Genomic DNA, 26,191 nt, shown 5'->3' with positions numbered 1-26,191 from the left:
AAGGAAAGAGGCCCTGCGGTAAGGGTGAAGTAGATATTGAGGAAGTAGGGGTTGCTGTGGGGAAGTGCCCCAGGAAATTGTACATGTCCTATTTCCAGAAAGTCATCTACGATAGCTGCTACTATTACGGTCCCTGGGTTGGAGCCCGGAGTAGAGGGTGGGCACAGGCTTCCCCCTCACCTCCCTGATTGATCACTAAGACTGGGAGACAAAAGAGACTGTGCGAGGGAGGGTAGCTTCTCCTCACCTCCCTTGCTGGCTTATGATGAAAATGGGTCAATAGACTGTGACCCTGGCCTCTAGAGAGAGAAGGCCTACGTGGAGGGTCACAGTGAGCCTCTGACGCTAGTGAAATCCGCCAGGAAGTGCAGGACCCACGGAGACAAGGAGAGAGCTTTGTCACAATATCTATAACACTCGACCCAAGGTTTAAGAATCTGAAGTGCCTTCCAGAATCTGAGAGGGTTGAGGAGTGGAGCATGCTTTCAGATGTCTTAATAGAGCAATAGTACAAAGCGGAAACTACAGAACCAGAACCACCAAAAAAGAAAGTCAGCCTTCTGCTGGTGACATGTTACTCAGTTAATGAAAATGAACACACATCAGTACACACTGCTTTGGATTGTTATCCACCAGAGCCCATCATCAGAATCGAGACACATCCCCTGGAATGGTGGTTGAAGCATGAAGGGACATACGAATCTTTAGCACATCTAGCATGTAAATATCTTGCGACACCAGCTACAACAGTGCCATGAGAACGCCTGTTCTTGCTTTCAGGTGACATTGTAAACAAGACGTGGACAGCATTATCCCCTGCAAATATAAACAAACTTGTTTGTCTGAGCAATTGGCTGAACAAGAAGTAGGACTGAGTGGACTTGCAGGCTCTAAAATTTTACATTGTTTTATTTTTGAATGCAGATTTTTTGTACATAATTCTACATTTGTAAGTTCAACTTTCATGATAAAGAGATTACACCACAGTACTTGTATGAGGTGAACTGAAAAATATGATTTCTTTTGTTTTTTACAGTGCAAATATTTGTAATCAAAAATAAATATAAAGTGAGCTCTGTACACTTTGTATTGTGTTGTAATTGAAATCAATATATTTGAAAATGTAGAAAACATCCAAAAATATTTAAATAAATCGTACTCTATTATTGTTTAATAGTGCGATTAATCGCAAGATTAATTGTGATTATTTTTAATCACTTGACAACCCTAATTATTTCTAAAGATCCCAAAGTCAATATATAATAACTTATATTTTACTTAATCTTCACACTGTCCGTATACTAGAGGCTGTTTCAAAATATTAAAAATCACCTAAAATGCATTTGTTAAACTAGAGGCACCCAAGCAGGTGGAAGTAGTTGTAAATTATACTTCCCTGGACAAGCTAATCTCTCCCTGGGGCAACAAAATTACCCCCACAATCCTGTGTCTATCCTGCAACACCGTCTGTACAGTTGAGATTGCATAATAACCCTGCCAGGTATGATTCCTCAATGGATGTGGTAAATCAGCTCACCTCTGGAGGCCCGTCCCTGACCATCTCTCCAGCTCATACTGCAAATATTTGGGCTGTGTCGGCCTTTTGTGGGCCTTCATTGGAGGGGAAGTTATAGCAGATTTCCACTGCTACAGGCTATCCCTCCACCCCTGCAGTCAGATTTTCCCAGAGCAGAAGGTAGCAGAGACCATGGAATGAAACTGGACTGTTATCTTTAATGACAAATAAAAGAACACAACTTAATTTTTATTTTTAGGGCTTGTTTTTACAATGGGCTGACCAAGCTCCTGGAAGCAACATCACTGGTTACAGAAATGCAAGAAGAGTTGCTTGTCCTTGGCCCTCAAATAGAGCAAAAATCAAAGGTATTTACAAATTACTTTCTGAAGTAGGCTTTAAAAATCTTCTGTGACCTCCCATTCCACCTCCTCCTCTCCACAAAATTCAGGACCCAAAAACCTACTTGTTATATCACTCTTGACAGTGAGTTATATTATGCCCTTTCTCCTTCAACACTTTCATGGCTGACAGGAGATTCAGACACAATAAAGAGAAGTCAGTTTCCTGATTGGCTCATGAGAAAAAGAAAAAACAATGCATTTCTGAAATGTTTCAGCCTTCTCACTATTCAGTCATCTCACCAAGTGTATTTGAAATTCTGCAGTCAAAATGTATGGTAAAGGAAAAAATTTTTTTCCTGTTAGGAGATAGAAGAACTCGTGGAAAAACTTCAGAGAGACTCACTAGTAGTAGAGCAGGTTCGAACTCTTGTTAAACAGGATGAAGAAATCATGGCTGAGGAAACAAAAGTTGTGGAAGAATATGCTCAGGTACCGAGTCTCTTGTGGTCTCTTACAGATTTTGGTTTCTGTGGGCCTAGTTTTTCAAAGCATTAAAAACACTCTGGGCATTAACAACCTTGAAAGATCCAGTTCTATTTATGGTAAAAATAAGTTCCAAAAAGTGCAGAAATTTTCATATGCCTCCAGCATAGATATTGTTTTTTTAGAAATCTTCACCATATTATAAAATTAGAAGTAGGAAAAACTGATAGATCTCTGTTCTAGTTCTTTCAAGCATGATTCTGCTTAGAAAAATAACTGTGCATGAATAGCACCTTAGTACTTCATACCATCCTTTTGTGTGTCTTACTCGCAAAACATACATTTTCCTACTGTTGGTTACAATATACAGAAAACTGTTTTTGTTCAAGTACATATTGCCAAAAGAAAATGCCAACTCTGACTTTTTTCTGTGGGTTGTGGGGGGTTTTGTTTGGTTGACTTTTTTTTTTTTTTTACAATGTAGCAAGCAACTGAAGAGCTAAATGCTGTATTGCCAGCTTTGGAAAAGGCCCTCGCTGCCCTAGATGCATTGGACAAAGCTCACATTGCAGAACTCAGGTAGGTCTGTTTTGTTTTAAAACTTTGTCACTGTTCCAACTAATAGCAGTCTTCAGTTCTGGAATAATGATGCTGGCAAATTACACAACAGAGCAAAGGTTTCCACGGGCGTTCCTTCCATCCATAACTAAAGAAAATTATTCTGAAAGTGCAAACAGTGTAATCTTGCCTACATTTCAAGCTGACTCACTCTTTTACTCTTAATTCTTTATGCTTTCATGTGTCAAATTAGTTCCTATGGGTTAGTTTATTCTCTTTCTAAATAGAGACACAGACACACCCGCCACCCCTATATTGGGTCAAAAGGAACTTGTCAGAAATTTTCATTTTCTACACAGACCTTTCTCGGGAGAAAAGGGGTGAAGGATGGTGTTATCAGATCTCAGTAGTTTTCCTCTATTATTATAGGTTTGTTTTTATTTTCTTCTCCCTTCTATTCGTATAACAATATAGTATTTTGTAGTATAGTTATATACTAATTAGTAAGAACACATAGAAATTAGTATTAATTTAGAAATTAACATAATACCTCAGACTATTGAACCATCTAATCCAGTAGCCTGTCTTTGAGGTGGGCCAATACTGGATGATTTAAATGAAAAGTACAGCACCATACTTTCTTTGTAAAAATGTTTTGTATGAAACTGTTTATTAATTTTCTCAAATATTTGGGTTTTTTTTTACAGAGTATATACTCATCCTCCTCCTCTTGTACTAACTGTTATGAATGCAGTTTGTATTCTACTGCAAAAGAAACCTAGTTGGGCAACAGCAAAGCTCCTCCTTGCAGATGCAGGATTCCTCAAGAAATTAGTTACCCTGGATAAAGATAATCTACCAGAAAAGGTAAAGTGATGGAATGGTGCCCAATAATTTATCTTCACTTCTTCTAGGATTCTTCAAAGGGTGTTGATTTTGTCTTAATAAAGACTGAATTTTGTATAACAACTTTGGGCCAGATTCAGTCCCGTGTTGCAGCCCCTTTATGCCACTGTGGCAGGATGAAGGGGCTACAAAGGGGGCAGAGGCAGAAACAACCGCTGCAGAATCCTACTGTCATGGGTAGGCTCTCTCTTCCCAGCATAGACCTGACATAAATACCTTTATGCTGGACTCCCTGGCAGCTCCAGAAGTATGGGCCATATCAGGGGCAGGATGGGAGGGTGAGGAAACAGGAAGTCATGAGCACACTGTGCTGTCTGCCAGTGTAATTGTCAATAGAGGGCTATTACAAACTGGCACAATTTAGATTAGCTCTTGGGCTGTTCTGAGTTGACATGAGGTCTGGGGACAGAACAGAGGAGGTGCATAAGTGGTTTAAAGCTTCCTTTCCCCTCAACTCAAGTGGTTTAGTGCTTAATACAGAAATAGAGGAACACAGAATCTTCCCCTTTCTATCAATATGTAGAAAAGAATGAATGAGAGTAATGCTTTTAGAAAAAATTAAACCAGTAGTTTCTTTCCGTTTTGGCGCGCATGCTCCCCATATGTTTTTTTGGCCAGCAGTATCTGTTTGGGGCTGCACTACACCCTGAGCGTCCTTGTGGTCTCATACTGAGGGCAACAAAGGTGGAGGTGGTCCACCTGCAACTCATTTCCTTCTCACTGCCTGTGGCTGTAAGACAGAGCTTCCTAGTATCCATGACACATCTCTTTTTAGCTTATTATACTAGTTCTTTTGTACATATTAGTGTTAATTTAGGAAAAGATAGGATTAGTTGCCATTTGGCAAATTTTTTATACGATTTTGTTGTTTAGGAAGTTTTTAAATCTCACTTCCAATCACCAGAATTTTCTTCTTAATATCAAGGTTTAGGGGTGTTGTAATGATTTGGGGAACCTGCCTACATACAACTTCTGAATTCTGTTTGGTATTTTGAACTCAGTATACATCTGTATCAAATAATAACCCCCATTTTGTTTTCTAAGCACCATTGCATTTGTGAAAACTGTTCTGTGCCTTCACCTTGTGTGAGGCAAACACACAACCAGACTACCACTGCTTACTCAGCTACCAAGATTCAACCCTCCAACAGAGCCTGCAGTGACTCAGCACTCAGACATACTTTAGCAGCCTATCCCTGAGCAGGGCCTGGGTCAAATAACCGCAAGGCAAAGGTATTTTACTGATGGCATCAGATGTCAGGTTAGTCTGTGCTACAGCACTGCTCAGCCAGGAACCCTCCCACTGTCTCATAGGTTACAGACTCCCTCTGCGTCTAGCCTGCCCTTGGTGCAATTCCTATCCCAGCCTTACCTGAGCCTTGTTCCAGCTTGCTTCAGCCTTGCCCGTGCCCTGTCCGATTGCGCTCAAGCCCTGTTACTGACCCATTCCAGCCCTGCATCCACCTCCTGATCCCCTAGACCCTCAGATTGACTCCCACCCAGCTTCAATCTTTGGCCTGAATCGGGACTCCAGCTATAATCCTGATTTGGTTTATCTATGGACTCTGATCTCAGTTCTGAGCCACAGCCTCTCCCCAACTCAACCCAGACGCAACTCTGTGATGGTCTTCGATCCTTGTATCTGTTCTTGACCACCTCTCCAAACTACCAGGTCTGCCCGCCTCAAACCAGAGCCTGACACTTCGCAGGCTCTGTACCAGGTACTGGTGAGGACTCAGCTAGAATACTGTGTCTGCACTTTCAGAAATATGTGGACAAATTGGAGAGGGTCCAGAAGAGAGCAACAAAAACAATAAGTTTTAGAAAACTTGAACTGAGAGGAAAAGTTAAAAAAACTGGGCATGTTTTGTCTTGAGAAAAGACTGAGGAAGGACCAGATAACTGTCTTCAAATATGCTAAGGGCTGTTATAAAGAGAATTGTGATCTGCTGTTCTCATGTTCACTGAAGATAGGATAAGAAGTAATTTTCATCGAGGGAGATTTAAGTTAGATATAAGGAAAAACTTTTTAACTGTAAGGATAGTTAAGTAATGGAATAGACTACCAAGGGAGGTTGTGGAATCCCTATCATTGGATGTTTTTAAGAACTGGTTAAACAGATACCTGTCAGGGATGTCTAGGACTGCAGGGTCCTGCTTTGGCACAGTGGAATGGAGTAGATGACTTAAGGTCCCTTCGAGCTCTATATTTCTATGATACTATTCTATGATATAATTCTGTGTAAATCTAACTGAAGACAGTAAAATTACTATGGATTTACATCAATGAAAATGATCCTGCCCGAAGTATTTATAGTGGGTTTTTCTCCTCTTCACATAACTAAAAAATATTTTCCGTTGTCTTCTCCTTAAGCAACAAAGAACACTGTAATAGCTCTTCAAATCATTGTTCTAATATTTAACCTCTTTGGGTTTTTAGGTGTTTCTGCAATTGAAAAGATATGTAAGTTCACCTGACTTTAGACCATCAAAAGTGGGACTAGTGTCTATTGCCTGTTGCTCCATGTGTCACTGGATTTTAGCTTTAGATCACTACCATGAAATACAAAAGGTATCTTATTTAATAAAATTATCATTATTTCCAAAAACTCTTTTAATACAAGTTCCTATAAGAATATATTTGGTAGATCTTCTATTCTTAGAATATGATCTTTCATATACAAATGCATTCAACAATAACTGAAATTACCTATTTAAATTAGTAAGAACCTTCATGCAAAACAGTTTTTCTACTGGAATATTGATTCAGCCTCTTAGGCAAATACTTACCCATAATAAAGCTCATGGGCCAAGTTCTGTTAGTAATATCTGTGCAATCTATCTAAAAGCAGTAATCTCAAAATAGAAATGGTGAAAGTTAGTTTGCAAAACCCATGCTACTTATATTCCAGGAACTCAACTAGATGCCTTAGAGTACATGGAATAAAAAACAGAAATATTAAAATCTGTGCTGACTCAATCTCACTTCCATGTTATGCAAGCTGATAGAAACTGGGCATGATTAAAAAGCCAAATAAATTTTGAGTACCAATTTGTTCTTTACTATCTCTCATCATATATAAATCTTGCTACATCTATGACCATCCCTAGTGTCCTTCCCCGGATCTTTTCATTCTTGTCTTGTTGGGAGATCGAAGATTTAATAGCCCAGAAAACCAATCTTCTGTCTTTTTGAGGTTCTCTCTCTGGATCAGGATTGAGACATATTTGGAGGTGCTCATATTGTTCCTGTGATGTGGATAAAGAGAGATTTAGCCTCTCTTTCCTTCCCTAGGTCCTACCAGACACTTTTCACAACCAGTAAATTCACTTTTAAATACAAAAACGTATTTTAAAAATATTTTATAGAAATTCAATTTTAAGCAAGTTCTAGGTAAAATAGAAATAGGAATTTAACACTGGTTAAATAAGAGGGGCAAGATTCAGGTCCCAAGTACTTTTAGATCAGACAATGGACTTGTTTTCAGACCAGCTATAGACCCATGTACTTCCCCATGCAGATTGCTTTTTTTACAGAAGCAGCGTATGAGCAATCTACTAGCAATCTCAGACATAGGTTGCAACTTCAGAAGTGATTTTATTGTTACTTAAATCTAAATAAATAAGCCAAGTAAAAGAGTGCATCTTTCAAAATATAGGGTCCTGACTCCAGGTCCCACCCTGGAATATTGGTCTCCATAGCTCCAGCTGCAGAGGACCTATGTGGTGTGAACTCTGCAAGATTTTGGGAGTGGGACACAAAAATTACACCTTATGATTCCCTTCAGGCCATTTTTGGGTGTGTGTTGCATACAGTCTGAGCCTTGAATTTAGCTGTAAGAGTGTTTTGCCCAGTATAGTTATGTTCTTGAATAAAATTCACATGGTATAAACAGTAGACTAGGGTAGTTTAATTTGTTACAGCATGTTAAGTTTGACTAAACTCAATATATATGATAACATAACTGATAATATTTAGGTCTGTCAAGTGATTAAAAAATTAATTGCGATTAATCGTGCTGTTAAACAATAGAATACCATTTATATAAATATTTTGGATGTTTTCCACATTTTCGAATATATTGATTTCAATTACAACACAGAGTACAAAGTGTACAGAGTTCACTTTATATTTATTATAAACATTTGCACTGTAAATATAAAAGTAGTATTTTTCAATTCACTTAACTCAAGTACTGTAGTGCAATCTCTTTGTCATGAAAAGAAAGCTCAAATAAATTTGTTAGTCTCTAAGGTGCCACAAGTACTCCTTTTCTTTTTGCGGATACAGATTAACATGGCTGCTACTCTGAAATTTGTCATGAAAGTTGAACTTATAAATGTAGCGTTATGTACAAAAATAATTGTATTAAAAATAAAACAATGTAAAACTTTAGAACCTACAAGTCCACTCAGTCCTACTTCTTGTTTAGCCACTTGCTCAAACAAGTTTGTTTACATTTGCAGAAGATAATGCTGCCTGTTTCTTGTTTACAATATCACCTGAAAGTGAGAACAGGCATTAGCATGGCACTGTTGTAGCCGGCGTCACAAGATATTTACCTGCCAGATGCGCTAAAGATTCGTATGTCCCTTCATGCTTCAGCCACTATTCCAGAAGACATACGTCCATGCTGATGATGGGTTCTGCTCAATAATGATCCAATTGCATGTTCATTTTCATCATCTGAGTCAGATGTCACCAGCAGAAGGTTCCTTTTCTTTTTTGGTGGTTTGGGTTCTCTAGTTTCCACATCAGAGTGTTGCTCTTTTAAGCCTTCTGAAAGCATGCTCCACATCCTGTCCTTCTCAGATTTTGGAAGGCACTTCAGATTCTTAAATCCTGGGTCAACTGCTGTAGCTATCTTTAGGAATCTCACATTGGTACCTTCTTTGCGTTTTGTCATATCTGCAGTGAAAGTGTTCTTAAAACGAACAACATACTGAGTCGTCATCCAAGACTGCTGTAACATGGAATATATGGAAGAATGCGGGTAAAGCAGAGAGCAAGAGACATACAATTCTCCCCCAGAGAGTTCAGTTACAAATTTAATTAGCGCATTATTTTTTTAATGAGCATCATCAGCATGGAAGCATGTCCTCTGGAATGGTGGCCAAAGCATGAAGGGACATATGAAAGTTTAGCATATCTGGCACAAAAATACTTTGTAATGCCGGCTACAAATGTGCCATGCAAATGTCTGTTCTCTCTTTCAGGTGACATTGTAAATAAGACGTGGGAAGCATTATCTCCCGTAAATATAAACAGATTTGTTTCTGTTAGTGATTGGCTGCACAAGAAGTAGGACTGAGTGGATTTGTAGACTCTAACATTTTATATTGGGGGTTTTTTGAGTGCAGTTATGTAACAAAAAAAAAAAATCTACATTTCTAAGTTGCACTTTCATGATAAAGAGATTGCATTTTGGTACTTGTATGAGGTGAATTGAAAAATACTATTTCTTTTATCATTTTTACAGTGCAAATATTTGTAATAGTAATACAAAGTGAGCACTGTACACTTTGTGTTCTGTGTTGTACTTTAAATCTATATATTTGAAAATGTAGAAAATCATCCAAAATATTTAATACATTTCGATCAGTATTCTATTGTTCAACAGTGCAATTAATTGCGATTAAATCAACAGGCCTAACAATATTTCCATTATAGAAACAGATACATGGCGTGAAAAGAGTGTGTACAATATATTTATTGGGATTAAACATTTCAACAGTTATCACATAAGCACAGCACAATAATTCTGTATGTATATTCAGTGTCTGTGTAATACATACATATTCAAATACATACACAGAAGATGTAATACAAGCAGTCGGGTCCTGTCTTATCCCTTGAACTGTGTGAGGATCCCCAACCCTATTCTGAAGGCAGTTCCATTTCCATTGCACTCCATGGAAGACTGTCCATCCAGAGATCTGCATGGGTGGAGGGGACAGGCAGTTGAACAAGCCCAGCTCTAGGGAATGATGTGCATTGTCCATACACCAGGCCTCTGTTAATTTGACAGGAAAAGTAATATAGCCTCTAAATAAGGTATATTTAGGCATCTGCAACCAGGAAAATCCCTGACATTGCAGCTCCATTGGGTGCATGTTCCCAAGAAGCTGAGGTGAGGCACAAAGCCTGCCTACTGTCTAGTCCACGCCTACAATGAGTTTCAAAACCTGCCTCCCAATGAAACCATGTGAGAAGATCTTCATGAGGGAAAGTTTGTGGAATCTTCCTCTCAAGGCCCCTATTTGCGGAGATGTTAAGTATATGTACATGGAGAATGATAATTTTTTATTCCTTTTTCATTCTTTAATAATGTAATAAACCACCCTTTATTTAACAAATTGATGCTCAGAAGGGGGAATCTCACCACATATTGGTATGTAGCTAGAGGCAGGGAAACAGATGGAGCAGGAGGTGAAGTGGAGCATCCGGACCCAAATGGAGATTTAAATAGAGTGAATACGAATGAGGGAATAGAGCCAGGATGTAGGGAGGTTTAGGTAGAATGGTTATGGAGAGTTAGATGGGAGGTGAGGTGATGGTGTGGGAAGGAAGTTATTTGATAGGATTATCCTGGGGGCCAGGAGAAGGGTCAGATGGGGAAGTAAGAGAAGTGTATGGGCAGGTTAGATTAGGGTAATTGGAAGAAAAAGGAGTGGAGTGGGAGCAGCAGTTACCAGGGAATGAAAGTTGGACAAGCCTCTAGGATTCACATAAAATCAGGGAGCAAGGGTAGGAGCTAAGCAGAAGAGTTAGGAGTAGAACAGGACAGGTAGAAGTACCTGAGGAGACAGCCACTGACAGGAACACTTAGAGCTCTTTGCTTTCAGTTCCTCACTGTGGTGAAGGGGATAACTGCATTATCTTCTGACATTGCTCACAATTCAGAATTTGGCTTTTCATTTGAAATCCTCTTCCCTAAGTGTATGGAGTGCTTTGTCTTTATTTTCTGCCAGAGAATTACACCTTAGATCTTCAAAAGAAGATAAGTTAACTTTTGGGAGAACCAATGAATAAAATATTTCAAGTTACAGTCACATGACCATGGATTACAGTGCAAGAAGACATCATTGGATGTTTCCTCACATACCAAAAAGGTCACTCAAGTTTGTCTTCACGAAAAACTGCTGTCTTTGATCTCTCCACCATTAAGTTCCCATTCTTTGACCTCATATAATTTATCACTCAACCCCTTGCTCTCCAGTCTTGCTATGTAGACTTCCTCCAAACTTCAATCCATCAATATCCCTGATTTCTCATAAATGGTCAGCCCTGTCTGCTCCCTTTCCAGTTTTCAACTGTAAACTCATCAAGCTCACAATACACAACTGCTGTTTTAAGTTACCTTTCTCCAGTTCCATCTTGGATCTCCTCTATTGTAGCTTCTGACCTCTTCACGCTATTGAAACTACTACTCTTAAGGTTTCTAGTGACCTGTTCCTGCCCAAGTCTTGGAAACAATACTCCATCCTCCTAATCTTGGCATGATAATCACTCCCCTCCTGCTAGACATTCTTCCTTCCCTTGGTTTTTCTGATAGTCATCTCTCCATATGCCACTCATACTATTCCTTCAGCATCTCTTTCAATGGGTCAACCTCATCCCCTTTTACACTCCATATGCACATCCCACAGGGGTCTTTCCTCTGAATTCTCTCCTTGGCTGATCTCGTCCTCTTACATCTTAATCTACCATCTGTTTGCTGATGACTCTGAAATCTGCTTGTACATTCTTCGCAGCCTCCCTCCATCTAGACCCATGTCTCTGCAAGTCTGACATCTCCTCCTGGATCTCTTACCATTAGCTCAACCTTAACATGGCCAAAACTGAAATCCTTATTTTACCAAAAGGTCAGTTCCTCTTTCTGGCCTCTTGATATGTTACCCCCACATCTATTCATCCATCCATTGTACTCCCCCTTCTAATCCACATCAGGCTCAATTCTTGTCTTATCTTTAAGGCCCTATCCTAATTGTCTCTCCTATGACCCATTTTTACCATGATTACTTAGTTGCCAACTCTTACGATTTTATACTGAGTCCCCCAATATTTTGGAGTTTTTCCTTGAGGTGCCAATTCCAGGAGTCATTTAATTACCTGAGAATCTCAATTTTAATTTTTAAAGCATAAGACTCTAGCCCTCATGGTTGCAGAGAAAAGTTTGAAAATATAAACCCTAAAGACTCATAACAGAAAAAGCAAATAAAGAACTCCAAATCTATTTTAAAAATTTCAGAATTTTTAATACAATTGCCTGATTTTTGTTTTCCTGATGCATGTTTTGAGTATTTGGAGTTTGTATTCTATATATGTAAATATTTTCATTTATACTGAAAAAATAAGTATATCATAGAACTTACATTTGTGTTTGATTTTATACATGTCTTAAAATAGTATGAGAAATATGTGAACATTTTAGAGAAACAGTTATGCTTACCTTGAACTATCTGAATTAGAAGCCAAACAGATACTTTCGTTGATCAATAAATTCTAATGTGTTTATTACAAACAATTGACATTTTACAGACTGAAAGAAAATATTAATCTATACAAGAGCTTTTCCTCAAATGTTCTGCATGTAAACCCCAGAAAGGCAGACAAAACAATCAAATGCAGCCAGTAATAAAACAAATCAAAAGGAGGCATATACCCATGAAAGAGCGTATGGAGGAATAGCACAGAGTTGCAATGAATATAATATAATTTATGCACAGAATGAAAGATTTGGGCAGTCACTTGTCTGATTTGGACATCCTTTTGATTCACTTTTAATATTGACTTTTCAGTCATGTTCGAAAGTACAGGTTGCCACATTTTCTATGACTTGAGCTAAATATATCATTATATAACTATACTATAAGATCAGACGTTTATTTTTCTTGGAGACCTTCAGTAATATGCACCTAGGTTAATAAACATGGCCTTATGATGTCAAGGTAGGTATTTGCTTATGTCTACAAGCTAAACAAAGAAGGTACAATGAAGAAGTGGGAAAATGTAGTTTATACTTGTCTAAGTCTGCATTAGGAAATAAGATGACCAGCAGATAGTTCTTTCATATCAGTACAAACATTAGCAACCAATACCATTACCAACCAACTGATAACCATTAGTATTTCAGTTAGCCTAACTTCGCACGCCCAGTTTTGAAAATCTTTACCGGGGTGACTGCAGGAGAAAGGTGGGTGTTGGAAAAAGTCATTTTTCAGCTTTCTGAAAAATTCAAAAAAATGTAGGTGGTATTTAACACACTGTATACATTTTCTTCATTCAAAGTGAAGTGTAGCCTGTGATACATCTTTTTATCTAGTTGGTGAAGCCAAAACAAATCCGGGTTACTGAAGCTCAGGAAGTACTAAGACTTGCCCATCAAAAACTGGATGAAAAACAAAGAAGTTTGGCCTTGGTGAGACATTTCTCATTATTATATGTTATTGCTTAGTTATTGAAGCATGAAAATATTCATATTTTTCATAGACCCTACTAAAACTTGTACCAGTTATTTTTATTTTAAAAGCTTCTGAAGGGAGAGACACTTCTTTGCTAGAGAGTTGGGGCCCAGTCCTACAGTCCTAAGACTGTGGAACTCCTGTGTGATGTCTCATTTACTTCAATGGGAGTTTTACCTGCACTAGGACTGCAAGATCAGGCCTTTAATCAAACTTCAGCAAAGCTTAAAAAATAGTGATTTCTTCAGAGAAATAGCTTCCAATGCCTCCTGGTTTGCTTCATTCCTCTCAACCAACTACAGTTCAAATTTGGGACACTGACCTTTACTGTGGGAGGAGGACTTATTAATGCAGGAAGTGTTAAACAAGAGAAAAGTAATCAATAGTAATAAATAACCCCAAAAGAACAATTTCAGTACCAAGGGAAAATGTTGCTCCAAAACATAGGAAAGGCCCACTTGAAAATGAATAGAAATTTGTGTTGTGCCTATACTTCAGAGAGGGTGAAGACTAGAGGTGACTTAGCCTCAAAATTGCTGTGATCATTTGCCATTCGTGGATTGACATCTTATTGTCAGACAGTGAATAATGAGAAGACTAAATTTTAGAGCAATGCAATGTGAAACAACTCTCAGTTACTGCAATGTAAGCTCTTACTTTCTTAAATAAGCTCAAGCCTGTTACATCGGTAGCACATGTAGTAATAGAAGCAATGAAGTAGGTCTCTTAAGTCTGATAAATGGCAGGCAGGCAGGCGCCCCTCAGTCAAAATAAAAAATAAAAACCTTGATCTATTGTCTGCCAATCGATTATTAGATTGAAGAACATGAACAGAATTTAGAGGCAAGCTATCAAGAGAGCATAGCCCAGAGAGAAATGCTAGCAACTCGAAAGCAACTGGCAACTCAGCGTCTACAGCGAGTATCGATATTAAGTACAGCTCTGGCGGATGAGATGGTATTGCCTTTCATTTTTTGTATTGTCCACTTTTTGGCCTCAGAGCATTCAAGCATAAAAGCGTCATTTTTACTTCATTTACATTTTTCAGGGGTGGGAAGCTGCCTCCCCTTTTCGCATAGTGCTTCCCCTCTCCCACGTTACCGTATGGCTTACCATGCTGTTGTGGCCTTTTATGCTGGCCTGTCAAGTTTAATAACTAGATCCCAGCCCTGGGCAGAAGAAGAGGAGAAGTGCCTTTCTGAGGATTATTCTTGCCCAGTAAAAAACAACCTTCCCACCTTTCAACAGCTGCACCTTAGTTTCCTCCCTCTAGCAGGTACAACAGTATTTCCAATCCCTTGTACTGCAAGGCAGAAAGAGGCCTCCCCTATTATGACTTGTTCTGCAGGGCAGGAGGAAGTCTTCCCTATCATGACTAGTCAGTATTGAGGTGCTTCAGTAATGATTCCTTTCCTTGGTCCAGAGTTGCAACTGTCACTTCAATTACACTCCCAATTTCTATTCCACATAATTGTAAACAGTAAACTTTGATACATTTAAAAACAGTTACATTTTTATTGTAAATGATATTTCATTTGGATGTGTTAGGAGCGATGGAAAGAATCAGTTAATAACCTGGACAAAAGGCTGCAAGGTATTATGGGTGATGCCCTTGTTTCAGCAGCATGCATTATCTACAGCGGCGTGTTATCAGCAGGATATCGTCAGCAGCTAATAAACGAATGTCTGAGATTGTGTAATGAGAACATCGTTCCTGTGTCTCCAAATTATTCCCTAATAACAGCTATGACAGAAAAAAATGAGGTAATAACATGAGCAGATGGTGAGGGGCACAGCTGACTTTTTTACATCAAAATCAGGACTTCCCCCTTTCAGAACACTTGATTCCAAACCCGATTTACTAAGAGTAAAATGCAGAGGTCCAAGTATTTTACTGAGATTATTTACAATCAAGATTGTTGTGTTTTGTTGCATCACATTGTGTATGTCTTTATATATAGTTAATTGTAAGCATTGTATCCATGCAATAACAAGGATTGTCAAAAATGTAAAAATATTCAAATATTGAAAATTGAAACTTTTCTAGGTCAGTAAATGGCAAAATGAAGGTTTGCCTCTCGACCAGTACTCCATTGAGAATGCTATCCTTGTTAAGACTGGACAGCGATGGCCTTTACTAATTGATCCACAGAAACAGGCTTACAAATGGATTTGTCAAATGGAAGGTGACAAGCTACGACAAATCCATGCTTCTGATTCCAGTTACCTAAGAACTTTGGAAAATGCCATGCAAATTGGAGACTCCATTCTGCTACAGGTAGTATGGTTTAATTTTGTGGGGGTGTCGCAGGGCAACGACTCACCCGCGCAGCACCTCTTGTTGGTTGTCCTGGGAATTAGCTCTTCCGGCCAGGAGCACCCTCTGCAGGCCGGTGTCTTGCCTGTCACTGGCCCGAGTCCCTCGCAGACCCCAGTGCCCTCCTCATCAGGGTTCCACCCCAGCAGTAACCCACAATCTGAGTCTCCCCACCCAGGGGAACCCCTATCCCCCTCCTTGCCTCAGTGGCTACTGCCAGTCACCATCTAGCCCCCTCTCACTGGGGCAGACTGAAGTCTGTAAAAGCCACTCATCATTGGCAAGGGAGGTTTGAACCTGCTGCCTATCTCTGGGCTGCCCCTCTGCAGCCCCAGTACCCTTTTATAGGCCTTTCACTAGGCCTGCATCCTGGGGCTTTGCTAGGCTGGAGCTCCCCCTGTCCTTGCCCAGCACTGCTCCACTTCAGGTACCCTGCTAGTACCTTTTGTGTGTCCTTAACTAGGCCTGCAGCCTGGGGGTTTGCTCAGCTGGAGCTCCCTCTGCCCTTCCCCCGCACTGCTCCACCATAGGTACCCTTCTTAGCTGCCTAGGCAGCTAGCTCCTTCTCCCTCTAGGAAGCTAGAGAGAGTATCTATCCTCGTCTGGCCCACAGCCCTCTTATAGGGGCCAGCTGGGCCCTCATTGCACTGGCTACAGCTGTGGCTGCTTTCCCAATCAGCCCAGCTTTTCCCCTGGTACAGCCCTCTCCCGGGCCTGTTTTAAGCCCATCAGAGCCGGAGCAGGGTAACCATCCCACCACAGGGGCGTTCTGAGTTAATAACAAGGAAAAAAATTCCCATCAGAAAACTATACATGTAAGAAGAATAGAGTGCATTTGAATGTTAATTTCCCTTGTCAAAGGTGTAAGAGTAGGAGAGCAATGGAAGTGATGGAACTACTTTGTAGTTTTATTTATTTAAATTTAATAATAAACATCTGTCTAAAGCTCTAGGAACCTGATTCTCCTCACTGACACTGATGTAAATTAGTAGTAACTCCAGTGATGTCAATGGAGTTGCACTGCGTTAAAACTGGTGTGGAGAACAGGCCATAAGCACTGACAGTTTCTCCATAAAACCACATACATACAAGAAAATCTCAGTCAGCTACATGGACTGCTATGGGATCAGAATGCCAGAGCCATCTGCATTGAGGACTTATGCCTCTGCATTAGCTCTGTGTCCTTGCCATCCCCACACTTCCATTTCTAGGCAGCATGATTCCAATGGAGTATCACTGACAGGGCATCTCTAGTACCCACAGTTCCTGGGTCCCTCTTTAAGGGGAGTTCCAGGCTGGGCACAGAGGATATGAATATCCTTCCAGAAATTAAATGTAACGATAAAACCCAAGGTGTATATCTGATTTTGAGCTCACAAAGCTAAATAATTATTTAAGCTTATTAATTAACCATAATGATTGCAATGTAGACAATATATTTATGGGTTTTAGGATCTTACTGAAACTTTGGATTCAAATTTAAAGCCAATCTTAAGAAAGGAAATCTACAGTAGAGGAGGTAAAGACTTCATCAGGATTGGAGATGCTGAAACTGAATACAACCACAACTTTAGGTAACTGTCCTCATTAGTGACAATTGTTCTAACTACTATTGTATTAAATTGTACTATATATTAAATTACACTCTCAAAATGTATTTTAAGAACATTATTAAGGTAGCAAAGTAAAGTTAGAAAATGCAAGAATTAAGGTTGCCTGTGCAATCTTAATTCAACTCCTTTGTGCTTATCCATTGTGATACTGTATTGATTTATATGATCACATATTATTTTTTCCTCAGGACCCCTGCTTCATTCAATAAGAGCATGGATAGTGCTCATTTAATGAGTAGCTATTCAATACTTTGTTTTCTCTTTGTTGTTGAATGTGTGCCACATGCCTTATTTACTGCACAGTATAAACTCTGCTTTGAAGACAAAATTATTAGTTTCTTCATGGTCTTTTCTGTGATGCTTATCATTAAGGTATGCGATTGCTTCACAAACATTAAATAATTCATTTTCACAACACCTCCATGAAAATGAATTGTATTGTCCCCATTTTACAGAAGGGGTATTGAGGCACAGAGACATTAAGGTCAAAAGTATCCACTAATTTTGGGTGCCTAATCTGAGACACCTAGGCCCTGATTTATCAGAGTGTTAAACTTAAGACCAGCTTTCTGTTGAAAGCTTGACTCTTAAGTCGGGGTGAGCAAACTTTTTGGCCTGAGGGCCACATTGGGGTTGCAAAACTATATGGAGGGCCGGGTAGGGAAGACTGTGCCTCCCCAGACAGCCTGGCCCCCGCCCCCTATCCGCCCCCTCCCACTTCCCGCCCCACATCTATCCAACCACCCCCTGCAGCATGTCTGAAGCCGCGCCACCTGGCCGGAGCCAGACACACTGCCGCTCTGCCCTGCAGGAGCATGCAGCCCAGAGTGCTGCCTGCGCGGTGGCATAGCGCGGTGGCATAAGGGAGGGAGGATGGTGGGGAAGGGGCCAGGGGCTAGCCTCCCTGGCAGGGAGCTCAAGGGCCAGGCAGGATGGTCTCACGGGCCGGATGTGGCCCAGGGGCTATAGTTTGCCCACCTCTGCTCTAAGTATTCTAAAATCCACATGATTACTAGGATTGCCATGAAATTTGATGTTCCTCATGGGGCACAGAGTTCTGTTAGTGATCCAGAATTGGGGCCATTTGACCAAGTTGTTCCCAAGATACAGCCCCCAGAAAACACATTCTGACACTTTTTGTTCACAGGTAGAGATCAAACCAGGGCTCAGATCATCATACTAGTGTTACACTCAAGGATTATCTCAACAGAGTGCATGGCACCCACCAGCCTTTTGGGGAAAATATTATTTGAAATAGAGTTTGTTTCTCCAGTTAGGCACGTGCCAAGCAGTTCTAAGGCTCATGAACGTATTTACACTCCTAATGGCTCACACTGCACATGTGACGAGAGAGAGGCTAACTACAGTATCTGGAAAATTACTTCTGTGTCACAGGACCTGTGTGGCTCTGAGTTCTGTTATTGAATCTGAGCATTGCCCCAGGCACTGAGGGTATATCTTCACTGCAATGAAATACCTGTGGCTGGCCCGTGCCAGCTGACACAGGCTCGTGGGTTGCAGAGCTCGGGCTAAGGGGCTGTTTAATTGCAGTGTAGATGGTTGGCCTAGGGCTGGAGCTCAGGCTTTGGGACCCTATGAGGTGTGGGGATCACCTCTACACCACAGATAAACAGCCCCTTAGCCTGAGCTCTGCAAGTCCAAGTCAGCTGGCACGGTCCAGCCATAAGTTTTTAATTGCAGTATAGACATATCCTGAGAGTTTAAATCTGGTCCAGATTTGTAAAGTGAATACAGGAGAATATTCAGAGGCGATAAAACTATTTTTGGAAAAGAAAACAAACTGCACAAGCAAATGCTTGTTGGGAGGGGAGGGTGATTAGAGGTGAAGGTGTAGGTAATAATGGGGGAGGGGAGGTCGACGATCTGGTGATGAGGATTGGGCAATGATGCCAATTAGGGGGAGCAGGGGAGGGCAGAGCTCCCCCCCTCCAGTTTCATACAGGAGGTGTGCGAGCTCCCTAGTGGAGCTCTTAACTACAGAACAGCATTAGTGTGAAATGTAAGTTCTGAAAAGGAGAGGTGCCCCTGGGGCAGGGAGGCAGTATTTTGTTTACAGAGACAGGGTGATTAAGGTAAGAAAGGGATGGTGATTTAGCCTTTAACTTAGTATCATGGTTAAAGTTGCTCCCTCCCCCCCAACCACCACCAAAATCTGAAATGGTGCCTGTCAAGGTTCTTTCCCCACTCTGAATTCTAGGGTACAGATGTGGGGACCTGCATGAAAGACCCCCTAAGCTTATTCTTACCAGCTTAGGTTAAAAACTTCCTCAGGGTACAAACTTTGCCTTGTCCTTGAACCCTATGCTGCCACCACCAAGCATGTTAAACAAAGAACAGGGAAAGAGCCCACTTGGAGACATCTTCCCCCGAAAATATCCCCCCAAGCCCTACACCCCTTTCCTGGGGAAGGTTGGTAAAAATCCTCACCAATTTGCATTGGTGAACGCAGACCCAAACCCTTGGATCTTAAGAACAATGAAAAAGCAATCAGGATCTTAAAAGAAGAATTTTAATTAAAGAAAAAGTAAACAAATAACCTCTGTAAAATCGGGATGGTGAATACCTTACCTAGAGAATCCCTCTAGGCAAAACCTTAAGTTACAAAAAGACACAAAAACAGGAATATACATTCCATTCAGCACAACCTATTTTACCAGCCATTTAACAAAAGGAAATCTAACACATTTCTAGCTAGATTACTTACTCACTTAACAGAAGTTCTAAGGAGTTATGAAGAGCATTCCTGATCTGTTCCCGGCAAAAGCATCCCACAGACAGACAGACTGACCCTTTGTTCCCTCTGCCAGCTTTGAAAGTATCTTGTCTCCTCTTTGGTCATTCTGGTCAGGTGCCAGGGAGTTTATCCTAGCTTGTTAACCCTTTACAGGTGAAAGGGTTTTGCCTCTGGCCAGGAGGGATTTTACAGTTCTGTATACAGAAAGGTGGTTACCCTTCCCTTCATATTTATGACAGTGCCCCTGGGATTGGAGGAGGGGTGGGACACTGGGAAGGAGGATAGGGGCAGGGACACCTGTCAGCCCCACATTCTCTCCCATATGTGTGCCAAAATCTGGAACCCCCCCAATCCATCTACAGGGGTATGACCCTTTCTCTGCCCCTCCACATGTGAGCCAGCTTCTGGAGGAGGCTTGCCTATTTGGAGAGTGAGATGTTCTGAGCTGCTTTCCCTACCCACCATGTGAGCTGGGATCTGGGGTTCCCTGCCCATGTGTGGGGTTTGACCTCCCTTCCATGTCCCCCTCGTGAGCCAGGTTCTGGAGGGGGCTAGTTGTTCTGGAGGTGCTTGAGCCCCATTTTCTATTCCCATCAGGTGATCTGGGATACCTTGCCCTTCTAAGGGGATCTGAGCCCCTCTCCCTAACCCCCACATATGAACCAGAACCTGAGAAAGCCTTGCCTCTGTGGATGGGGAGCTTAAAACAGACATGCTGCTCAGAGCATGCCCCCCGAAATACAGTGCTGATACTGGGGTGAGGAACTGAGAACAGTTTGCTTGATGCATATCAGAAACTCTCCAGCACTGGGGGGGCAGGAAGAGAACACCCATTGACATTGAGGGGGGGATCATACTTCTCAGAGCTATTGTTTTAGCCTGTATTTATCTGCATTGGTAATTCTTTCAACTGAGAATCTCACTTAACATCCCTCTGAGCCTGCTGTAATGCTGATGGATGTGTAGAGCCCCTCTGCTCCATTCTCCCTGTAATTTCATACAATATTATAAAGAAGTGTTAGCTCTTCTTCAGTTAAGGTTGGGAAGCCCTTCCTGTGTAAAGCACAACTCTTCTAAATGCTCTGAAACCTGCATGTTTACACAGTTTTTCTTGAAATTTGCTATGCTTCATGTCAGTTTAGGGGGTAGGGTTAGCTATGCAAAAGTAGGTCATTTCAGCAAGATACAGCGCCCAGGGAAAAAATAGCATTTCACTAAGTTCACATTCTAGCAACTTTGAAGTTTGAAACCTACCATGAGTAGAAATCTGAGAATGAACAGTAAACATTTGAGAAAAATCTGCCTCAGTCAAAGTGTGTTTTTGATTTGTTTTTTGAGAAGTACAATCTGAATACAGAATATTCAGAAGGCACAAGAACTATTTTTGAAAAGAAAATAAATTACACGTATGAATGTGCACTGGGACTGTAGGGGTGGTTAAGGGGCAAGATAGGTGGTAATTGGGAGGGGGTGTGGGGGTGTGCCATGAAGGATGCAAGTATCCTGGAGAGGAGGATAAATAGGAATGGGTTGTAGGAGAGGGAAGAGAACCTGGGGGGCTCAGGTAAGGGAGAGAGGGTAAGGATTAGAGGGAATGGGAGGGGAAAAAGAGAATTGGAGAATGAGGTTGGGGGAGACTTTCTGCCCTGAATTCTCTCCTTCCGTATAAGTGATAGGTTCTGGAGGAGCCCTGCCCCTGTGCAGGGGTCTGAACCCCTCTCCTTACCTGCTGTGTGATCTGGGGAACACTGCTCCTCTTGGTCTGTTTGAGCTTCTTGACTGGCTCCTCCATGGGAGGTCGGGGGGGGAGGAGGAACTGAAGGTAACAGATTTAAACATCTGAAATCCAGAAAATGAATAGTTAAGTTACACATCACTGATATGTGTGGGTGGAGCTGGTGAAAGTGTATGGGAGATGGGCTCAGTTTGGAGAAGGGGCAGACTGGGTGGACCTGAGGCATGGCTGGGGAAGCCTGACTGAAGTAGGTGCAGGAGTCCCATCTGCAGGTGGGCAATGGAAGTGAGGTGCTAGTTGAGTGTGCATCTGTGGCTTCATAAGCAAGGTAGTGTGGGGCCCTCCAGTAAAGTGCTGCCTGTGATATTTTTAGTCAGCAGCACAGGGCAGGAGTCAGCAAGGAGCAACTTCTTACATGTTAATGGCTTCTGCCGTGCTAATTAATGGCTGAATGGGATGGGAAGGAGAGGGGGAACTGGAAATGTTGGCAGAGGGCTATATGTTCCAGGGAATGGTGGGGGATCAAGAGATGGAGAAGGATAGAGACATACCAGATTTCTCTCTCACGCTTGAAGCTACTGTAACAACCAAGTAATAAAACTATTGAGGGTTTAGCACATAGATATGGGTGAGATTTTTCTCATCAGCTCTGTTAGCAAATACACACTGGCAAAATTTCAAAGCATGACCATTATCCCCATTCCTCTCTAATAAAATGTTAGGATGGGGGAGGAGCACTTAGGAATTATGTACCAATCATGTCGTCTAGTGGAAAAACCACTTGTCTGGGGGACTATTCCTGGCTCAGCCACTGGCCTGCTGGGCAAGTCACTTCAACTTTCTGTACCTCAGTTTCCACATGTAAAATGGGGTTAATGATGTAAAGTTCTACTGCTGAAAAGCACTGTATAGAAGCTAGGAATTGATCTGTACTTAAAAGTGAGGTTGACATAGCTACATTGATCAGCGGTGTGAAAAAACACACCCCAACATAGCTATGCTGGCCTAACACCCGGTGTAGATACAGCTGTGTTGATGGAAGAATGCTTTTGTCAACATGGCTAACTTTGTTAGGGGAGGTGGTGTCCCTATACCAACAGAAAAATCCCTTCCATCAATGCAGGCTGCATCTACAATATGCAGTTATGCCAGCATAGCTACAATGATATAGTTATGCCGGTATTGTCTCCATATATCTATCCTATATCTTTTATTACCTAGCCACAGAAACATATCAACTGCAAACCTAAGTGAGAACTACAAATGCCTAAATGAGCACTAACTCAGGGGTTCTCAAACTTCATTGCACCATGACCCCCTTCTGACAACAAAAATTACTACACGATCCCAGAGGCGGGGATTGAAGCCTGAGCCCGCCACCCAGGGCTGAAGCCCTCCGGCTTCAGCTTTGACCCCAGGCAGTGGAGCTCAGGCTTTGGGCCCCAGCAAGTCTAAGCCTGGTGACCCCATTAAAACGGGGTTGAGACCCACTTTGTGGTCCCAGCCCACAGTTTGAGAACCGCTGCACTAACTCCTACAAACCAACATTTCTCTTTTTCTGTTTAAAAAAGAACTAGGAAGCTAAATGGCAAAAAAACTCCAGTAAGGCAGAGTTAAGGTTGCCTGGTGATAGCTTGTGCCCTTCCACAACACTGAGTTCAGCAAAACTCAAATTTTTGAAAACCAGGAATACAGAATTAAGATAAACACCCACACAACCTTAACTCTGCCCTCTTTGAGTGAGACCCCCACAAGATCCATAACTCACATATTTGCACTCTGTCTTTGCATTGTAATGGACAGGAGCAAACTGCGCTTCCCTATGTTCAAACTATGAGCCTACTCCCCCAACAGAATACCATACTTGTAAAATTTAACAATCACTTTATACCCTTTTACAGCCCCTTCACACTTACACACAGGTCACCACCTAAACTTATACTTTCTCCTGCGCATCATGAAATCCAGACTTCTCTCATATCCCCCTCACTATGACAGTACCCATGGTAAGAAGACCCCAGTACTCTCTAATGAGACAGACTACACAATTCTGTACTGAAATGATGCAGACTGGACTATCAAGGTACACATGCATCTCTTTCCTTTGATAACACAAATGGAGGGGGACTCAGAACCAGATCTCCTCATATCACAATCACAGCTCTTTCAAGTTGCTCCAACTTATTCCACCTCTATTCAGTACAGTTACACCTAACACAGAGAATGCAGCTGGAGTGCATTCAGATAACTGCTAGTAGCTATTGCTAGTTCCAGTGAGGGCAGAGTTAAGTTTGCGAGGGCATTTACCATAATTCTATATTTCTGTGTTTTCAGAAGTTTTAGTTTTGCTGAACTCAATATTCTGGAAAGGGCACAAGCTATCAACAGGCGACCTTAATTTAATATAGCATTTTATATGTTCAAAGCACAGATTCCTTTGACTTCAGTGGCAGCTGTGAGTGCTCTGCACTTCTACAGATTTGACCATAAGCTCTCAAGTCAGGCACCCATAAAGTGAAGAACACCCAGTTAGTGGTCACCTGTGAAAAGTTTCATTTAAGTGAAATGATTAGCATAATATAGGAATTCTGTAGCAGGAGCAGGGACAGCATTCAACTGTCTTAACCATAAGACCATCCTTTCTCTTCCTGAAATCCATAAGGTCATTCACCACGCAACTTCCTATTACTGCAGCAAATGGGGCAGAGGTCACACAGACAGCAGCATCCTTCACTACACAACCTGTATTCCGTCCCTAGAGCAGGCCCACATGAGTTATCAATGAGTTTTGACCCTTTAAATCCACTGCATAGACTTCTGCACCTTGAGCTAATGGAATAACTTACAGCAGTAGTAAATTGTCAGCCTTTATGTGGCCCAGAACAAGAAGAGGAAACTTTTCCAGTAGGATTCACAGATATTTGATGACATCAGAGGAATAGTGAGACTTGGTGTTGTGGGTGTGGGACCCCCTGCATCCTCACCAGTCCACAATTTGTACTGCTTACACAGTCTTCCCCGTTTGAGGCACACATGGGATTTCTACAAACAAAAAGGTACTTTTTCATCTCCTTCCCCTGCAAGAGACAGAGTCAGAGTGAAAGAAAAAGACAAATGTGGTCAGTCTCTTAGGAGGTCTTTTGGTCACCCCTTTGGGATTCAGTTTATCTGAATGTGTAGTGTCCTTAATCAGGGGGTAGGGTCACACAGGGACAGGTTGCTCGTGTGGTATCTACAGTTCATGCCCCAGTCTGCCATGGGGTGGAGTAAAACAGCTTTATGGTGGCTGACTCCTCATTGGGGAGTACCTGACAATCTGGATACCTTTTCCATTTACCTCAGTCCTGGCTGTGGGACACCTCCCATTCCTACCCCTATTTAACAGGGATAAAGCTGGGGCTAGGGCAGGAGAAGAGAAATAGCTGATTTTCTGGAGAAAAAAAATAGAGCAACCCTGAGGCCGTTCTGACTTGTAGTGGGAGTCAAACCAACTCCCAGACAAGATCAAGAGGACATAAAAGTGGTGTGTAGCCATCTTTTCTGCCCCCTCACCTCACCTCACTCCACCCCTTTTGGTTCTGCAAGGGTCTAACCCAATACCCAATTTATTTTTAAAGTGTTCTTAGTGTTGCTGAAAGATGCCAGATTAAAAGCGCTAGACAAGAAACATTTGATACTCAAATCCTGTTGTGATGGATGCCCTCATAATATACTTCTTTAGATAGATTTTCATTCACAGAACATGTAAAGCGTGGTCAAAGAAAGCACTGCCTTCTCTCACCTCAACTTGCCAATGTGCTTCATGCCTAACCTGAAGTTCAAATTAAAAGAAAATGTATGAGTAAGATATGTTGATATATGCATTACTACTTATTCCCTTAACACTTAAAATGCTTTGTGGTTTCAGATTATACATAACGACGCAAAAAGCCAACCCCCATTTTCTCCCTGCAGTTTGTAATGTGGTCACAATGATCAACTTCACTGTAACATTCCAAGGTTTGCAGGACCAACTGTTGTCCACTGTAGTAATTCATGAAACACCCAAATTAGAGCAACAACGTTGTAAATTATTGCAGAGTATCTCTGCTGACCAAATCACACTCCGAGAGCTGGAACAAAAGTCACTTAAACTGCTCCAGAAAACAGAAGGTAAGCAACAATGTTACAGAAATTGAGGAAACACTGTGCATCTGTTTGAGGAAAGTATAGAACAAAATTGCTTAATATGCTATACAGTAATGTGATAGTGAACATGGATAATTTCTTAATGTGCCTTGCAAACAATAAACTTCTGCTTCAGTTTCTTCTATTAATTCTTGTGTGTGAAATTATCAGGTAACTTTATTTCTGTGAATTTATTTTCATTACAATTTATGTAAAGTATGAAGATAAATATAAATTATACAGCAAGACAATAAATTCCATATAAAAGCAAATAATGTGAAGTACAATACTAACATCAGTTAGGTTTTGTGTGAAACTTTGTTTTTGTTTTT

At 41.2% G+C, this 26,191-nt stretch overlaps 1 protein-coding gene across 1 annotated transcript in view; it reads left to right on the top strand.

Annotated features, from left to right (window-relative positions):
- Positions 1–26,191, top strand: part of DNAH14 (dynein axonemal heavy chain 14) — a 454,606-nt gene that overhangs the window by 347,971 nt on the left and 80,444 nt on the right. The window contains 11 exon segments of the mRNA XM_078851974.1: positions 1,776–1,884; positions 2,224–2,349; positions 2,828–2,922; positions 3,609–3,768; positions 6,248–6,379; positions 13,134–13,229; positions 14,089–14,229; positions 14,821–15,036; positions 15,320–15,550; positions 17,042–17,163; positions 25,600–25,844. Coding sequence (XP_078708100.1) covers positions 1,776–1,884; positions 2,224–2,349; positions 2,828–2,922; positions 3,609–3,768; positions 6,248–6,379; positions 13,134–13,229; positions 14,089–14,229; positions 14,821–15,036; positions 15,320–15,550; positions 17,042–17,163; positions 25,600–25,844 — 1,673 coding nt within the window.

This window comes from Lepidochelys kempii, chromosome 3 (assembly GCF_965140285.1).
Source record: "Lepidochelys kempii isolate rLepKem1 chromosome 3, rLepKem1.hap1, whole genome shotgun sequence".
In the NCBI taxonomy this organism is placed as follows: Eukaryota; Metazoa; Chordata; order Testudines; family Cheloniidae; genus Lepidochelys; species Lepidochelys kempii.
Note: the sequence above shows the minus strand (reverse complement) of the source record. Positions and strands in the feature narration are given on the sequence as shown.